The 17,636-nt window shown below is 35.3% G+C and overlaps 2 protein-coding genes across 11 annotated transcripts in view; one reads left to right on the plus strand and one right to left on the minus strand.

Moving 5' to 3' along the window:
• Nucleotides 1-8,932, plus strand: part of LOC109094532 (cAMP-specific 3',5'-cyclic phosphodiesterase 4D-like) — a 116,199-nt gene extending 107,267 nt beyond the window's left edge. For all 10 annotated transcript variants that reach the window (XM_042761939.1, XM_042761940.1, XM_042761941.1 and 7 more), the window contains 7 exons: nucleotides 447-545; nucleotides 655-819; nucleotides 932-1,031; nucleotides 2,060-2,214; nucleotides 2,418-2,540; nucleotides 3,971-4,153; nucleotides 5,916-8,932. In XM_042761939.1, the coding sequence (XP_042617873.1) occupies nucleotides 447-545; nucleotides 655-819; nucleotides 932-1,031; nucleotides 2,060-2,214; nucleotides 2,418-2,540; nucleotides 3,971-4,153; nucleotides 5,916-6,401 (1,311 nt within the window). In that variant the 3' untranslated portion in view covers nucleotides 6,402-8,932. The remainder of the gene's footprint in view (nucleotides 1-446; nucleotides 546-654; nucleotides 820-931; nucleotides 1,032-2,059; nucleotides 2,215-2,417; nucleotides 2,541-3,970; nucleotides 4,154-5,915) is intronic.
• Nucleotides 8,933-9,467: 535 nt separating this feature from the next.
• LOC109094712 (ras-related protein Rab-3C-like) lies at nucleotides 9,468-14,486 on the minus strand. Its single transcript, XM_019108433.2, has 5 exons — nucleotides 14,281-14,486; nucleotides 12,892-13,113; nucleotides 11,798-11,916; nucleotides 10,653-10,777; nucleotides 9,468-10,175 (listed from the first exon to the last, which is right to left on the minus strand). The coding sequence occupies exons 1-5, from the start codon at nucleotides 14,296-14,298 to the stop codon at nucleotides 9,985-9,987; spliced, it is 675 nt and encodes a 224-aa protein (XP_018963978.1). The 5' UTR covers nucleotides 14,299-14,486; the 3' UTR covers nucleotides 9,468-9,984.
• Between the last annotated feature and the right edge of the window lie 3,150 nt (nucleotides 14,487-17,636).

Below are 17,636 nucleotides of genomic sequence, written 5' to 3' on the forward strand. Positions count from 1 at the left end.
TAAAAACATTTATAATGTTTCTATTTTAAATAAATGCTGTTTTATTGAATTTTCTATTCATCAGAGAATCCTGAAAAAATGTCTCACTATTTGTACAAAAATATTAAGCTGCACAACTGTTGATAATATTAAAAATGTTTTATTATTATGATTTCTGAATTATCATGTGGCACTGAAGACTGGCATAATGGCTGCTGAAAATACAGCTTTGCCATCAACAGAATAAATTCAGTTTTAAAGTATTAAATTAGAAAAAAGTAATTTTAAATTGTTTTAATATTACTGTTTTACTGTATTTTTGATATAATAAATGTAGCCTTGATGAGCATAAGAGACTTAAAAAAATCTTGGTATATAAAATGAAATGACTGTAAATACAGAGAGATTTACAGAAAACTTAAATATAGGAATTTAACTATATCTGTTTGACTTTTGTGTCATTTCAGGAGCTCGAAGATGTAAATAAATGGGGCCTTAATGTCTTCAAAGTGTCAGAATTTTCTGGGAACAGGCCTTTAACGGTTATGATGTACACAATATTCCAGGTACATTTTTAAAGCATTTGTTCCCTCAAGCTCAAATTTGCTTTAAAATCTCTTTATAAGTTTCTCGTGCTAACAAGGAGAAACCATGTGGGTTGTTTTTCTGCTGTAGGAGAGGGACTTGTTAAAGACGTTTAAAATTCCTCTCGACACGTTTATCACCTATCTGATGACTTTAGAAGACCATTACCATGCTGACGTTGCCTATCACAACAACATCCACGCTGCTGATGTCACACAGTCCACTCACGTCCTTTTATCAACCCCTGCCCTTGAGGTATGATAGTGCTGTCCCAGTGTGCAATGCTGTTTCTTCTGATTGTTGGGTATTAAAAAAGTGGATTAGGTTGTGAAATTTTAGAAAATCTTTCTGTGTCCGTATCTTTCAGGCTGTGTTTACAGACCTTGAAATTCTCGCTGTCATATTTGCCAGTGCCATACATGATGTTGACCATCCTGGCGTCTCCAACCAGTTTCTCATTAACACTAGTAAGTCTCTAGCTCTAGCATAAGAACATGACATTTTAACCATTAAACTGTCTTTCGTTTGCTGCTGTAGCATTAAAGGAATAGTTCACACAAAAATGAAACTTGCTGAAAATTTACCCACCCTCAGGCCTTCCAAAATGATTTTCACTACACATCTTGGATGATTTTTTGGGTGACCTATTCCTTCTGTTATATTTATAATATACAATACAAGGTCCAGGTGGACTTGGAAAAGCTACATACTATAGTATTTTTTAATGTGCTATTAATGTTGTGCATTTGTCTGTCTTGTATGTGGTGAAATCTATCATGCTGCAGATCAAATTGCCCCTAAGGGGGACAATAACGTTTTTACAATTACAATTACAATGAAAAAAAAAAAAAAAACCTTGTTCCTGTTGTATCCGTAAAGGAACATCACGTTGCTTCCTACAAATAACATGGGTGCAATGTTTTTCACAGCTGTCAGAAACACTTTTAGCTTAATCACGGTTGTTCAAAGTAGCAGACCCGCACAAAGAGGAATCAATACTTGTTTAAGCTGTTATCACGTGCATCAAGCAGTCATTCGGGCGATTTTCACATGCTATGGATGCATGTGCTTGGTGGGCTACATGTGTCGGTGAATCACAAAGCTCACGTGTCCCACCCACACAGCTGGTAAAATCCCCTCAGTGACTAATGGAGGGACCAGTGGGGCTTGTCACAAGCTCAACAGGAACTTGAACACAAGAAGAGGATGCATGTTGTTCCATACGTGTATGCTGCTGTTTTTAGCCACGGAACTCTAAACGAGACATTTTGATGAATATTTACACAGTTCTGAAAGGTCAAGCTCCAAAAAAGCACCATGAAAATATCATGAAAGTGTGCTCTTCTGAAGCAAAACTGTAGCTTTGTGTGAAACTGAAATTATAGATTTAGGTTGCTATTCACTGAAAGTCTACCAAGAATTACAAATACAAGAGCTGTCGAGTTAGTACAGTATAGAATTAATTGTGCTTCCTCTTTTTTCTTTTCTATCTCAGACTCTGAGCTGGCCCTCATGTATAATGATTCGTCTGTGTTGGAGAATCATCATCTGGCTGTAGGTTTTAAGCTGCTGCAGGAAGAGAACTGTGACATCTTCCAGAACCTGACCAAGAAACAGAGACAGTCACTTCGCAAGATGGTCATTGACATTGTGAGTCACAATGTAAAATGTATCATTGGTCTCGAAGTTAGCTATTATCATACTGGACTTGATAATTGATTTAAATTGCACAGATTTTTGCTAATGTAAACTTTATAACTAAACTTTCATTTTACAGATGTGAAAAGAGATGTAAAGGGCCAGTAAATTTATCTCCAGCTAAAACTGATGATCATCCATCTTTTTTTTTGCAGGTTCTGGCCACTGACATGTCTAAGCACATGAATTTGTTGGCAGATCTGAAAACCATGGTGGAGACCAAAAAGGTGACCAGTTCTGGGGTATTACTGCTAGACAACTACTCTGACAGGATACAGGTTGGTCCTTATATTTATACTCACATTGCATTCTAGATATTGTCATTTTATTATTAACTTAGAAAATTAATTTAGGAAATTTGTTATTTGCCATAATTAATATTTTTATTTATTTATAAAATATGCATACAATTATTTTATATATATATATATATATATATATATATATATATATATATATATATAGTAAAAATATGCAATTACACATTACATATAAATTTTATTAAATTTTTAAACATTTATTAATTTACATATTAATAATTAATATAATTAATTTTACTTAAAATATATTAATAAATATCTGCAGAAAACAATGTGAAACTTATTTTAAAGTGCTACAGGTTTTTTATTGAGCTCCATGGTTAAGGAGTCTGAATAGCGGGTCCCTGGGTCTAAAAAAGTTTAACAGCCTCTGCTCTGAAGAATTTGAATATGATAAATATGATATTATATATGTAATTATCATTATGTAAATTAGGCTTGCTGCGATAGTCGGTGTTACCGGTGTTAAGCTGTTAAGTTAACACCGGTTACATCACTGCACACCACGGCACCGCCCTCCACCGTCTTTTTGATTTTTATAGTAATAGAAATACATAGTTCAGTTATGCGCTTTTCCTCTGCGTGGTATGACTTGGCACGGCTCGGTATGGTATGGCACGGCTCTGCTCGGCACAATACGGTTTGCATTTCCACTGCAGTTTAATATCGCTTTAAAGTGGGCATGATTATTCACATGTCGTTATAGTCGCCACCTCTACTGCCACGACTCCTAAAAAATCTTTTTCATTCATCACTCCATCAAGCTCTCGCTGGATCCGCTCCTCTGCTATCAACGAGATGAACGTCTGTACTTCCGCAACAGACAACTAAACTTTTTGGTTGTTAAGAAAAGGGGCGCTCATTCAAAACAGTTGCGTTTGATCCTTCGCTGGCTGTGCTGATTTAAATCTAGTGGTTCTGTTGTGTTTGTGTAACAAGTTCAGTGACGCAGGTAGTGATGATTCTCTCCAGCCAATCAGTGATCAGTGGAGTTTACACGTCACATTTTGGTAATGGTAAGGTTCACTTGGAACCTCAAATGAGGTGGTACTAAAAAAAGTACCAGGTACCAGGTACTGTACCCAGTGGAAAAAGTGAACCGTACCGTGCTGTACCATGCAGTGGAAAAGCGACATTAGAGAACAGACACCACAGTTAAAAACTGAACGTGGCTGTTCAATGCAGAGTGCCGAACGACAGTTGCTTCACAGATCAGCAGCAGGAGTCCGATTTCATTAATCACGTCCAACCTCCGTGATACCGGTATTACCGATGTTGTTACACGTGGATTAACCGGTGGTAAAATTTCCTCACCATCACAAACCTAATGTAAATGAATGTAAATATAAATGTGAATGCACAACTGACTGAATTTGGTTGTATCTCAGGTCTTGCAGAACATGGTGCACTGTGCAGACCTCAGTAACCCCACCAAGCCACTGCAGTTGTACAGGCAGTGGACGGACCGCATCATGGAGGAGTTCTTCAGCCAGGGGGACAGAGAGCGGGAGCGTGGCATGGAGATCAGCCCCATGTGTGACAAGCACAACGCATCAGTCGAGAAGTCCCAGGTAAGCAAGCTCAGAGTAGATAAAGATAAATGAAATAATGAAACATAAAATAATCAAGCGTATACAGGCCTATATTATGTACAGTGTTGGGGGTAACGAGTTACAAAGTAACGGATTACAGTAACTATATTACTTTTTTGGGTAACGAAGTAAAGTAACGCATTACACTAATAATATTGGTAACTACACTACTTTACTAGACTATAGGAACGCGCTTTCCTGCGTTACACAAGCCATGTTTGCATGTGTATAAAGTTCTGGGCCGGGTTTCCCAATAACGATTGATCTTAGCGCTTAAGAACGTTTTCTACGAGTAATTTTACGATCGTTCGTTATTGTTTCACGTACGTTTCATAACAGTGCACGTAAAGCAATCGCACGTAGCTGCGCTTTAAGTGCTACTTAGGAGTCGCTATCTGTTTGTCAAGTGCTGAAACATCACCTTAAAGAATGGCTCTTAATTGTAGTAAACGTTAGTTTATTGACATTAACCTAATGCTGTGTTCCAGACAGACAACTTGGATATTATTGTTTTTTTTTTATTTTTTATTTTTTTTTTTTATATTTTTTTTTATCACAGAGTAAAAATAGTGTATATATTATATTATATTATATTATATTATATTATAGTGTATAATATTATACTTTACATAATAACATATAATGTACTTTTTATACAGTAGAGAGAGAGAGAGTAGAGTGAGAGAGAGAGAGAGAGTGAGAGAGAAATTATTTCCGGGTCTAATACATACATAGCTGGTTTACGTGCACTTCAGGAAATCATTGACATATTTACATGCATTAAAAAAAAGGCTATTTTAAGAAAAAATTGAATAAATTAAGTTGTTTTTATGCATTTAAATAATTAGACATGCTAAAACACAGAATTTGGTAACAATAAAACATATGGTGAAGAAAAAATAAAACATTTCATTGGGCCCTAAACATGTAATTTTTGTTAAACTTTTAATAAATTGTTGTGAAAATGTATGTGTTATGATTTAAATTAATAAGACATGCTTTTTGATCAATACAATTAAATTGAACCATTAAAAAGGAGTTGAGAAAAAATAAAACAGAAAAAAAAGGAATCCAGAAAAATTTAAACGGAAAAACAGAATTGCGAAAAAAATAAAACGTAATTTGGGAAAAAATAAAATGGATTTCCTAGGGCCCTAAAAAAGGAAAGTAAAGTAATAAGTAGTGAAGTTACTTTTCAAATGCAGTAACTAGTAAAGTAATCTCATTACAATTTACAGAAGTAACTAGTAACTAGTAACTAATTACATTTTTAACTACCCCAACACTGATTATGTATCTAATATATTTTTTATTTATTTTTAACTCATTATTTATTTTTATTTTAACACATTTCAGGGTGTGCTGTTACATCCAAAGTATCATGTGATGATCTTTTAGCCTTACCTATAACTCTGCATGGCTGTCCTCTTTGTACTTGTTACTTTTATTTATTATAATTTACATCAGGATAAATCCCATGGCTCACAATATTATTATTATATAAAATATATTGTTGAAAAAACAACAACTAATTATTAATGATTTATAATAATATACAGAATTCAAAATAAACAGATTATATTTTTTCTTTTATAACAGTTCTGCTGCTTATATGGCAGTGGAACTCAATATATTTTGTAGTCTGCTAAATATTTTCAGGAAATTTATGTTCACCACTCTATACAAACCTTCTTTCAAAAACATTTGAAATTATTTCTTTCTCTTTCTCTTTTTTTCAAAGGTGGGCTTCATCGATTACATTGTTCACCCTCTGTGGGAGACGTGGGCAGACTTGGTGCACCCAGACGCACAGGACATCTTGGACACACTGGAGGACAACCGGGAGTGGTACCAGAGCACCATCCCCCAGAGCCCCTCTCCAGCGCTGGACACCAACAGTGAGGGCCGACGCACCACCGGCCAGGAGAAGTTCCAGTTTGAACTGACTCTGGAGGAGGACGGAGAATCCGACACGGAGAAGGACAGCGGCAGCCCTCCTGATGAAGAAGAGGAGGAAGAGGAGGAAAACAGCTGCAGCGACTCTAAAACCCTTTGCACGCAGGACTCTGAATGTACAGAGATCCCCCTGGACGAGCAGGTGGGGGACACACAGGAGGACGAGGAGGAAGAGGACAAACAGGAGGAGGAAAGGGAAATTTCAGAACCCTGTGTTTTAGAGGAAGAGGAGGAGGAGGAGGAGGAAGAAGAGGACACTGCCAACACATAACACAGTATGACACAGCACCTGAACTTTTTTATATTAGAGATGAGACACACTTATTTATGGTTAAGATATTAGTTTTTTTCATTGTCTATTTTACATACGTCGTTCAGAAGTGCTTTTTAAATGTCCGCCTTTAACCGGTTTTTATTTTTCATTCCTCACTCTTTTTTTTGAGTTACAACCACTTTTACACTCAGGAATATCTTTTCCACTCAAACCTGTCATTCATACAAACAAACTTAACAAAATGAAAGGTTAAAAAGCTTGACTTTTATTCCTGATTGTGAGGTACTTTTATTTTTATTAATATTTTTTTTTCACTGAATCAGTATTTCAGAAGCACTGAACTTAGAAAGCAGCTGTTTTTTCACCACCGAGACACTATTTTTCCCTGTTTATCTGAAGGAAAGTGGCAATTCGAAGCATTTTTGCAGACAAACACAAGAAGTGAATACTTCATGCTTTGAACTTCACGTCTTCCTGATGCCTTGAATGTGTTATTAATCTGGATTTAGCTCTCTGTTGTGTTTGTGTATCATTATTTGAAGCATATGGACATGGTACCAAAGTGAAAAGAACTCATGAGACACCATTTTCACAGACAATACACATTATCATTTAAATTACCATATTTGGGGTAAATATGGTAGTTTGCACATCTTTTTATAATTTTTTTTTTTTTTTTACCCTTATTTGTTGCATCCAATCCAGATCTGAAAATGGTTCATTTTAAAAATATTATTATTTTTTTTAAACAATAAGTTCCTCAGCTTATTAATAATACCTAATTATGGCCATATTTCAATGTTTTAAAATTGTATTCCCCCAAGAACAAGAACTCATAATTCTGTTATAAGATAATAGCTTGAATAAGCCTTAAATGTTTTGTTGCCTACTAATGATGTAAAAAAACATGCAAGCAATGGAGTAAAATGAATCCTGGTTATCACTTCATAAATAACTATATGAATTATTATTGTAATTAACTAATAATAATGTTATTTATCATCATGTTAATGATGAATCCTGAAAACAACTGACATAAATGAAGAAGCTAAATTTACCGGTTTGTGTTTTCACATGATCAGTTCACAAGTGTGAGTCTAGTTGCACTGTATTTTTTCATTTCATTCATTTTTTTCATGTTTTTTTTTTTATTGTATTTTTGTTTTTGTTAATTGTATTTATTTTGGACATTTTCGCCAAACATTACCAGTCGCAATAATTTTAATTGCTGCTTTATTCATCTCTGTCAAGCGTCCTACTGTACAAACATCCTCTTCATTTTATGTTCATGCTAGCATTATTTATTAATGCTCTTTGATGTGCTTGTAGCATATTAAAGTGTTTTAATCAACTTGTAGCATTAACAATTCAGGCTTATGAGTCAGTTTTCCTTAATATATTTTAATTATACATATGCAGTAGATATACTTAATCAAATGTACAAAATTATAAATAATATTGAAGCCTTTTGAAAAGACCCCTTTTTCATTGCTTTCTTTATTCTATTTAAAACTCATTCTGTTGCCAAGTTTGCTTTTTTATTAGTAGGTTTTTGTATTGTCTACATTGTTTCTCATTTCTCTCTGTTTACATACATGTATTTATTGTGCTGTATAGTACATATTGTTGATCTTATCATGTCGTTGTAAATGATTATATCATCCCTTTTGGTGATGGTGTTGTATTATGGAACTCTTACTGAGAGAATGTTTGTTATTATTAGTATGTAATGATCCCATTGAAATGTGTCTCTAGAGAGATTGCGTAGAGAAAGGGAAAGCCAAATTATAGTCATTACTGTGTTTATTTTTTTATTATTTCTTTTTAAAAGAAAGTGGTTCCGTGGTCTGAGGGTTGTGCCTTATAGATAGCTCTTTAGATTTTATCCTCTTGCTGCACTAAAGAAACTACTGGCTGGAAATTGACCTAGATGTGTTAGTCGTGTTCCTCCTGTTTATGTGCTCCCAGCATAAAAGACAAAAGTTGTCAGACCTCATTGGACAGGGTAAAAGCAGGCCAGTGTGATGGGTTTGCAACCAGCTGTAAGAACCTCCATCATATTTCCGTCTATGCTGTGTTCATTTGAGACATTCAAAGACATTTGCGTTTCATGCAATATGAGAGAAAACATTTCTGTTTGGGGATAACAGGGCATTTTGATTTCCAGATCCAGAGAGGGGTTACCGCATCCTTCAAAAAAAGCCCAAACACTAAATTTGGGACTCATTTTGACACATATACTGTAGATTCTGATTGACCCTAAATGGATGAAATCAGTGCGTCCTTCTTGTCTCTTTTTAAATCATGAGAGAAATACACAAACAGAATTTGACAAATGATATTTAGGGATAACTATTTTTTTGTTATGTGACTTGAATGGCAAAAGTTGTCTGGAGGTTTCACAAGACCGTGTAGTTGTTTATTGGACTCCTTGTTTATCACAGTCTATTGGATAGAACTGTAGAAATAAAAATTTACATATGAAAACTGGTAAAATCCAATAAAAATGTTTTTTATATGCACCAAAATAAAAGCATGGGTTGACTATGATGTTGTCTTTTGTTTCCTCTGAAAATAGCCTGCAGTCTCTCTATTAACAAATCTATGATCAGTTTAGCTTTATTTTATTCTTAAATGTAATTTTTTGGAGATGGATTATTCAAGTCTATTCAAGTTATATTTGGCTTAATCTGATTTTGTGTTTGATGTATATAGTTTTTGTATTCTATTTTCATTTTGATTTAAAAAAAAAAAGATTTTGTCATTTTGATCAGTTAATTTTATATATACATTTTTATTTGAGTTATTTTAGTACAACAAGATAAACTAGGCAGCTATCTGAAATAAAATGTTTAAGTTGGTTTTTTTTTATATTTTATTTATTTCAGTTAATGTTTATTTCAAGTAACTTTTTTATGGTTTTAGTTTTTAATTTACTATAATAACCCTGGGTCAGACTTTTTGTTTTATTTTTTGTATTTTTTTGTATTTTTTTTTTAATAAAAGAACAAAGATACAGATTCTGTACGGAACCATGTGAAAGACTGGATCTAGACAAGATAACCATTTCAAGGCCATATTTATTTTGTCTCATACTTTTTAGCTTTCACAATCATTTTCCACACACACGGTCGCACACAAACAGATCCAACTCATCAGCAAAATGCGAGCTCAACATCCTCTCAATACATTACGCATAAGTTAGACAAGTATGTAGAATTTATAAATTTGCAGAAGTCTTTAATTCCCCTGAGAGCCATGGGAATGTTTGCAGAGCATCTAAAGTTCAACTCGTTTCTGCTTTTGCTACAATACGAGAGATAATGCGGTATAGGGGATACAGGTACACTAACAACCCCTGAAAAAGACCTGTATTCGGGTATAAAGGCATAAAGGAAGGACAAGGTTTGACACTTGTGTTTGGCACAATCTTGCTAGTTTACTATGTCATTAACACCAAAAAAACTAGGAGTTGAAGCCAGGCTAAAGATTTGAGGTTCAGTAACTTATTCTGTGTCAGAATACAGAAGTTTGGCGACAGCGCTCGAGCCACAGCAGCGAATGGCCTGGACGGTGAACACTAGCAGCTACAGTCAGACTGCTGAGGGGGCGTCTGGTTGTCCATCAGTCTGGTAGTGGGCGTTCCCGTGGTAACGGCAGAGTCGGCCTCAAGAGTGTCTGACATCTTGTCGCAAATGATGTCCACCAAGCATTCAAAAGTCTGCTTGATGTTGATGTTGTCCTTTGCGCTTGTCTCAAAAAACTCAAATCCTTTTCGGAAAAAGAGATTTTTTGGTAAGCAAAGAAATAAAATATAGGAAAAAGAAATTGGCTTTCAAAAGTTTGGGGTAGGTAAGATTTTTTAAATGTTTTTAAGCCTCTTATGCTCATCAAGGCTGCTATTATGTGATCAAAACTACAGTAAAACAGTTCAATTCTGAAATACAGTGTCACATGATCCTTCAGAAATCATTCTGATATGCTGATTTGAAGCTCAAGAGACATCATAATTGATTATTATCGATATTGAAAACAGTAGCGTATATATATATATATATATATATATATATATATATATATATATACATGAGTTGAAAAATATTGCCATATCATATATCGGTAAACATCCAATATTGTGCATCCCTAATACAGTATATATCAATATATATACCAATATATATATATATATATATATATATATATATATATATATATATATATATATATATATATACATATATATCTCACCCAGCTGTTCTGCTAGCAGTCTCCCGCTTTCCACGGACACTATCCTCTCCTCCTCCATGTCGCATTTGTTTCCAGCGAGGATCACCTGGGCATTGTCCCAAGAGTATGTCTTAATCTGGGTCGCCCTGACACAAGACGAGACAAAAGTGAGCAGATATCCTCTAGCACAAGATGTGGCAGACTCATACAGTACCAAAACCTTTGACAGTTTTATGTATGAATATGTCATCATGCCACACAGAATCAATGGGAACGTCATGTCGAACACACTTCTTCTATGTTCCTGTTTCTCAGCTCTACAGCAGCATGTACTGTGTGTTCTCTAATCCAGAGATGTAATGGCACTTTATCAGTACAGTGTATTTTGGGGTATTTGTACTCAAGTGATACAATTTCCTTCAAAAACACACATAGTATTGTATTTCGCATGTCATCATGACTTGATCAAGTCAAGTCAAGTCAAGTCAAGTCTGCTTTATTGTCAATTCTTCCACATGTACAGTACATACATACAGAGAATCGAATAGAGATGACTTACTAAACTAATAAGATAAATCAAGCGCCTGTGTAATTTAAAGGAACAGTAAAATGTTTGTCACACAGCGCTGTTGTATGACTTCAGAAGACTACAGTGCACAATTTCCTCTCTGGAAAATCACTGGAACGACATTAAATTGAATAAATGATGACAGAATTTGCATTTAATTTAATTTATTATTACATAATTTTCATTTTTGCATGAAATATCCCTTTAAGTCTGTATCTGGTAGTTTAAGAAAAAAAAGTAACATTATTTTTACAATTAAAACTTAAGTAAAATTAGATTTAAATGCTGTTTTATTCTCATGTTGTGGCTTAGACACTAAAAATCAAGTAATGTTTTAACACAAACCAATGGTTAAGATAATATTTCTGTACTTTCAATTTAATTTTTACAATGTGCTCTACATTATTAAATATTTCTGATATGATTCCTAACTTTCATTTATAGATTTTGACTCTAGGATCGACAGGTATGAATGTCTCGCCCCAGGATCACCTCTGCAAACCCAAACGGTGGCGATTCTGAACGCTCATGAATACTTCTGTCGAAAGCAGAAGCTCTGGCTGTCATAATGCACATTGTAAGCTTTAAATCCACTTACCAGTCCTGTACAGCAGCAAAAGACTCCTCGTTAGTAATGTCATACATTAGGATGAAGCCCATGGCCCCTCTGTAGTAGGCAGTGGTGATAGTCCTGTACCTTTCCTGCCCGGCTGTGTCCTAATAAACAGGCATTATTACATGTAGTAAAGTAGTCTAAAAAAGGTGCATACCTACAGTACATGTTTTATGAAGTCAGATTTACAAGAGGTGATTGAGTTCAAGAAATACTTCACCAAAAAATTTAAATTGGCTGAAAATTTACTCAAAGATGTAGATGAGTTTGTTTCTTCACCAGAACAAATTTGGAGAAATTCAGCATTACATCTCTTGCTCAACAATAGTTGCAAGCTGCATGTTTGTAACAAACAAATCCATCATTAAGAGGTGTTTAACTTCAAATCATTGCTTCCAGCTAAAATATGAGTCCTCCATTCATAATACTGCTTTTTTCCTGTAAAAAAGGTTAACTGATGGACTGGAGTCGTGTGGATTATTGTAATGTTTTTATCAGCTGTTTGGACTCTCATTCTGACGGCACCCATTCACTGCAGAGGATCTATTGGTGAGCAAGTGATGTAATGTTAAATCTTTCCAAATCAGTGCCGATGAAGAAATAAACTCATTTATATCTTGGATGGCCTGAGGGTGAGTACATTTTCAGCCTGTTTTCATTTTATGATGAACTATTAGTTTAATTTAGTCTGGGACATACAGAGTCAATACAACAAATGTGTGAAATAAATGAGTGCTTGAGTCTGAGAACTGATCGAGACAGTGGTTTGTCACCTCTAAAAGTAGCAGCGCTTTCACTGAAAGACTAAAATAGAAAAGCGTGCCACAATCTGATGAACAGATCAGTTTTGCTGATGCTGATTTAAAGGCCTTGATAAAGGTGACAATGGCTTATGTTCTCTTTCCATAAGCCACTGTTAATCATCAGCCCATGTGATGTTTACATTGCACCCATATGTGATTATCCAACCCTTCAATGCTTTACCAGCCATGAAACATTGATGCTGGGTTAAAGAAGATTTAAAGTCTGTGTGGTTTTTGCAGTCATTCCCATTTCGTTGTGAACGAGAGAGAATTTACCCAGATCTGAAGCTTGATCCTTTTGTCGTTCTTATAGACAGTTTTGACCTTAAAGTCAATGCCCACCGTACTGACAAATGCAGATGTGAAAGTATCATCAGCATAGCGGAAAAGGAAAGATGTTTTGCCAACACTGCTGTTCCCAATGATCAACAACTTAAACATGTAATCAAAGTTTTGATCAGAGTTCTCCTTCTGTTTGTTGTCTTGCGTAGCAGCCATCTGTGAGAACACAGAGACAGTGTAATGAACAGATCAAAGGTTTACAGCCTAACAATATTGTGTAAACTCTTAATATGGTAGAAATAAAATTATAGGATGTCATATATAGTTACATGATATTATAAATAGGCAGGGAGAGAGAGAGGTCTTCTGGATTTCATTAAAGACTCAGTTCTCTCTGTTTTATATGTAGGCTTTGTATGTCTCTGTGAAAGTCAGCACCAGGAGCTGTCCATGACTCTATTGAAGCCTAGTGAGAGTCCTACAGCATTTTTGAAGTTTGAATGTTAATGTATTTTGCACAAGTTCTGAACTATAAATGAATGTGTATATATTGTCTAGATTTCATCCATACATATAGCTGGTGTAGACAGAGACAGATGTGATGTCTGTTTTTAATAACAAAACTGATTTCAACGTATTATAATATTAATGAAAACAACGTAAAGAATGTAAAAGAATAAATCAGAATAAATATGCAAGCATTTTCTATTTTACTTTATTGTTTACAACTTTCTACTGAGTCTTGCAGAGCAAATACACAATTTTTGAGCTTGTAGTTAAAACTGTGACCTGGAAAAAACATAACATCATGTTTTAGAAACTTTATGTGCTGGGAAAATCGCGATTAAAATGTTTAACAGGCGCGTGATGCTTATGATACACCAAAAATGTGGTCTAGGTAGGTAGCTCAGTAGGTTTTGAGACTGAGCCTGTGTGTCTCTCAAGACTGAGCAGGGGTCCGTCTCTTTTCAGTCAAGCCCTGAATATTAAACGCTAAAATTCGGACACCTAATGCTTATAATAGACAAAAACTATATTTGAAGTGGACCATATGAAGGGACATTTGAACAGTAAATGAGAGCATAACCAACAGGCTTATATGCACAATATTTCTGCATTCAAATAACCAAGAATGTTTGAATTAGCAGATCCTATGAATAAATGAGCTTTTACTGCTTTTGTCGTCACTGATGTTGCGTTTCATAAATTTAATAAACCTTTCATAACCGGTCAGTATTATGCACGCTGTCAAATGACAAATCTCTTTAAACGACACTTATGTTTTTACAGTATGACTAAATTAGCCATTTATTTTTCTTTTTGCGTGGCTCCATTACGACCAAACAACATAGTATAGCCTATATAACGCAGTTTCTCACTTACCTTTCCGTATAACTCCATTGTTTTAGACAATAAATAAAACCAATACAATAAACGGAGCTTGATTCTGGTTTAGTCCTAATAAATTATTGTTTTTTTTTTTTTCGTTGTGGAGAGGTGGAGTCGGCTGTTAGGATAAATGTTGGATGCAGTGATGCTCGCAATGGACGTCAGCAGACACTCGCACTCTCCACCCATTCATCCCACATCCGCCCAGAGTGTGAGTGCGGTCTGCCGACAGCAGGGGGCGACGGTAGTGCGCTCTCTCTCTCTCTCTCTCTCTCTCTCTCTCTCTCTCTCTCTCTCTCTCTCTCTCTCTCTCTCTCTCTCACACACACACACACACACACACACACACACACACACACACACACACACACACACACAGATCAAAGACAACATACAGAAAAGTGGACCTGGTCATATAGCAAAACACTCATTACATCCTACATATTTGGATTTCATAATATAATAGAAAGATTATGTTAAAACAATAGTACAATATATAATAAATAATACGATACATATTTCAAACAATAAATGTGAATAACCAAAAACGACTGAAAAAAAGGGGGAAGGTAAACAAAACATTAAAGACAGTTAACTTCTGAAGAACATATTGGAAAATTAAAAAATATTAGGTTTCATTGTAATAATATTCTTATTTCGGATTTCCATGATTTCGGATTTTTTCATGAGCTGAGCTAATAGCTACTAAAGAAGCAGTTATAGGAAGTAAAGTCCTCATTAGTATTCATAAGGAAATTCCTCGCCGTAGAATATTTAGTAGGATAAATTTTTATTAATGAGCTAGGCCATCTAACTCTCGCACGCACCTCTGCTGTTTACACGAATGTCACGTATCTCCCGTACCAAAAACAGGTGAGCGTGATTTCACCAGGTACAACATGTTCCTGTATCAACATTCCAATCAACCAATCAGAATTGAGATATAACTTTTCAGGAAATATCTGTTTTAGGCTTACAATCAGGGTTAGGTGCTTCAACACCCTTGTTAATCAGCTATCATTTCCCTCTGATTTTATGATTAAATTATGGGTAGTGTTAGGTTTAGGGGTAGGGATTGGGTTAAATCTATATTTTTGGACAATAATGTTGATCCAGGAACATGTCTTGGCAAAATTACGGCGACCACCAAAAACACACAGCATATACATTGGCATGCAAAAGGTAAACCGATTTTGAATTGTCTAATATGTTGTTGTTAAATGTGGTGTTGGTAAATTGTGCAGGGGTTGATTGTTTTGTCCATTAAATTTGAAGTAAACGCATTCGCTCTTTTTTTTGGACAAGCTTTTAAAGTAAATAGAAAACTCTGACATACGTGTTCAGGTGGTAAAACATTTTACTCTTTCCATGACTGCGATATATAATAATCTCTTCTGGTAAATAAACGTTTTAAACGTTGCTTCCGTTAAAAACACTGGATTCGTAGCGCTCTCTAGTGGCAGAAGAACTCCACCAAGTAGTCCATTTGACTATTTCTTGAACCTGCTTGCATGTGGAGGGGAGAAAAAGTCATATAAAATGTGACTCATGACGTGCATGTCAGCATTGATCAGATTTATTTTTAATATTGAGTCATATACATTACACTTGTTTGCATTTTTCCTCTAGTGTTCCATCATGGAGGATTCAGTGGAGGTCATCCTTCAGCATAAAAGTTGCAAGCCCTCCCATCATACTCAGGAAAAGCCAGTTTTCACAGCGGCATCTGGCGCTTTGCTTGTGGAAGTTTATGGCCTCTGGTTATTATTTGCACTTCCTGGTTTTCAGAAAGTACCCATATGGCGCAAGGTACTGGAAGGTTATATACAATATATTGGCAGATATTTAAAGCTTTGCTCAGCTATTCGTTCAATACCCTGGTTATCCTTTTAGATGGCAACAATCTGAATTTTACCATGTGCCTGGATACAGTGGTTGTTTAGATTTATAGTCTTACAGAGAGAAAATGGAAATCAATTAATCACTGATGTAAGTGAAATTAATATTGTCCAGATGCCTTATTTGCCCTCCAGTAGAACACAGACCCAGAATGTAATGAAACTCCTGCATGGGAGAGCAAGGTGTCTGGCAGATCTGGGATCTGGTGAAGGGCGACTGGTGAGGCTTTAACATTGACAGTAAATGATAATTAACTGAATATACGACATGTTTTCAAATATCGCGGTTATTACTAATCATTCTGCATAATACCAATGTACATATTTGTCTTCTATAACATGGACCTCTAACAAAAATCCTAATAATGTAATGTATATAGTATTTAACATTTTTAATAATGTATATCTCCAAGTGCTATACCAGATTTCCAGATGAAGTTTTGTGCTTTAAGCACTTTCTGTTTCAGATGCTTCTGACGGCTTTCTGCAGAAGACTACATTCTCATGACAATACATGGTGAGATGCTTAGCAGCTGGGTGGGAGAGAATGTATGGGAAATATTACAAATGTAAAAAAAAACACATTTGATAGTCTATTTATAATTTTGCATGACTTTTCTGTTAGATGTAGCTCATTTCTAAGCTCTTGGGGCTTGGCTTTCAAAAAAGAAATGACTAATATGTGGGTTATTTATACAGTAATTTCTCACTAAGATAATGGCCACTGGGCAGCCTACCTGGGGCTGCCTCTTTTGTGTTCAAAAATAGATCTCATTAACTCTCAAATTTGAATGGAAAAAAAAAAAAAAATTCTCCTGTTACGTCTATAATTGCAAGAATCATTGGTCTTGTCGTTAAAAATATTCTTCTTGGTTTCTTTTATACATGGAAAGCAAACAATATGAGCCACAGGTAGTCTGCATCATGTCCAGTTTTAAATGACATAAATATCACAGACGCTGGTTCTCAAAGTGTAGGATTGGCCTTGATGTGTTTTGTAGGTAATTGCTACCACTGTCAAGGTAAAGTGGAAGGGAATAACATCCAGTACTGCAAGTTTTATAAACCAGGACTTTTGGAAGGTAAGCTAAAGGTGTTAAAGTGAAGAGTGTAATTCCTGTGCCACCAGGAATTACACACTAGACTTTGTCTTCCATTGGCCAGTAAAACAAATAGCTCCGCCCCCAACTCATTCCATTGGTTAAGTAAATGTTGCCGTGTAGGGATGCTAAAACAAACATTAAACATTAAAGCCATTATGTGCACGAGCACCAGTGGGATTCCACACAAATATTCAATGAACAGTGATCTATAGACACAGATTTCTATAGGTCACTAGTTCTCAGTCAGAGGGCCTCAGCAAACCTACCTGTACTAGTTCTACAACTGTGTGGAAAACCATCTATTTAAAAATTACACATACCACATGCATATTTTATTTCACATGTCCAA

The sequence above is a fragment of the Cyprinus carpio genome, chromosome A8 (genome assembly GCF_018340385.1).
Source record: "Cyprinus carpio isolate SPL01 chromosome A8, ASM1834038v1, whole genome shotgun sequence".
NCBI lineage: Eukaryota > Metazoa > Chordata > Actinopteri > Cypriniformes > Cyprinidae > Cyprinus > Cyprinus carpio.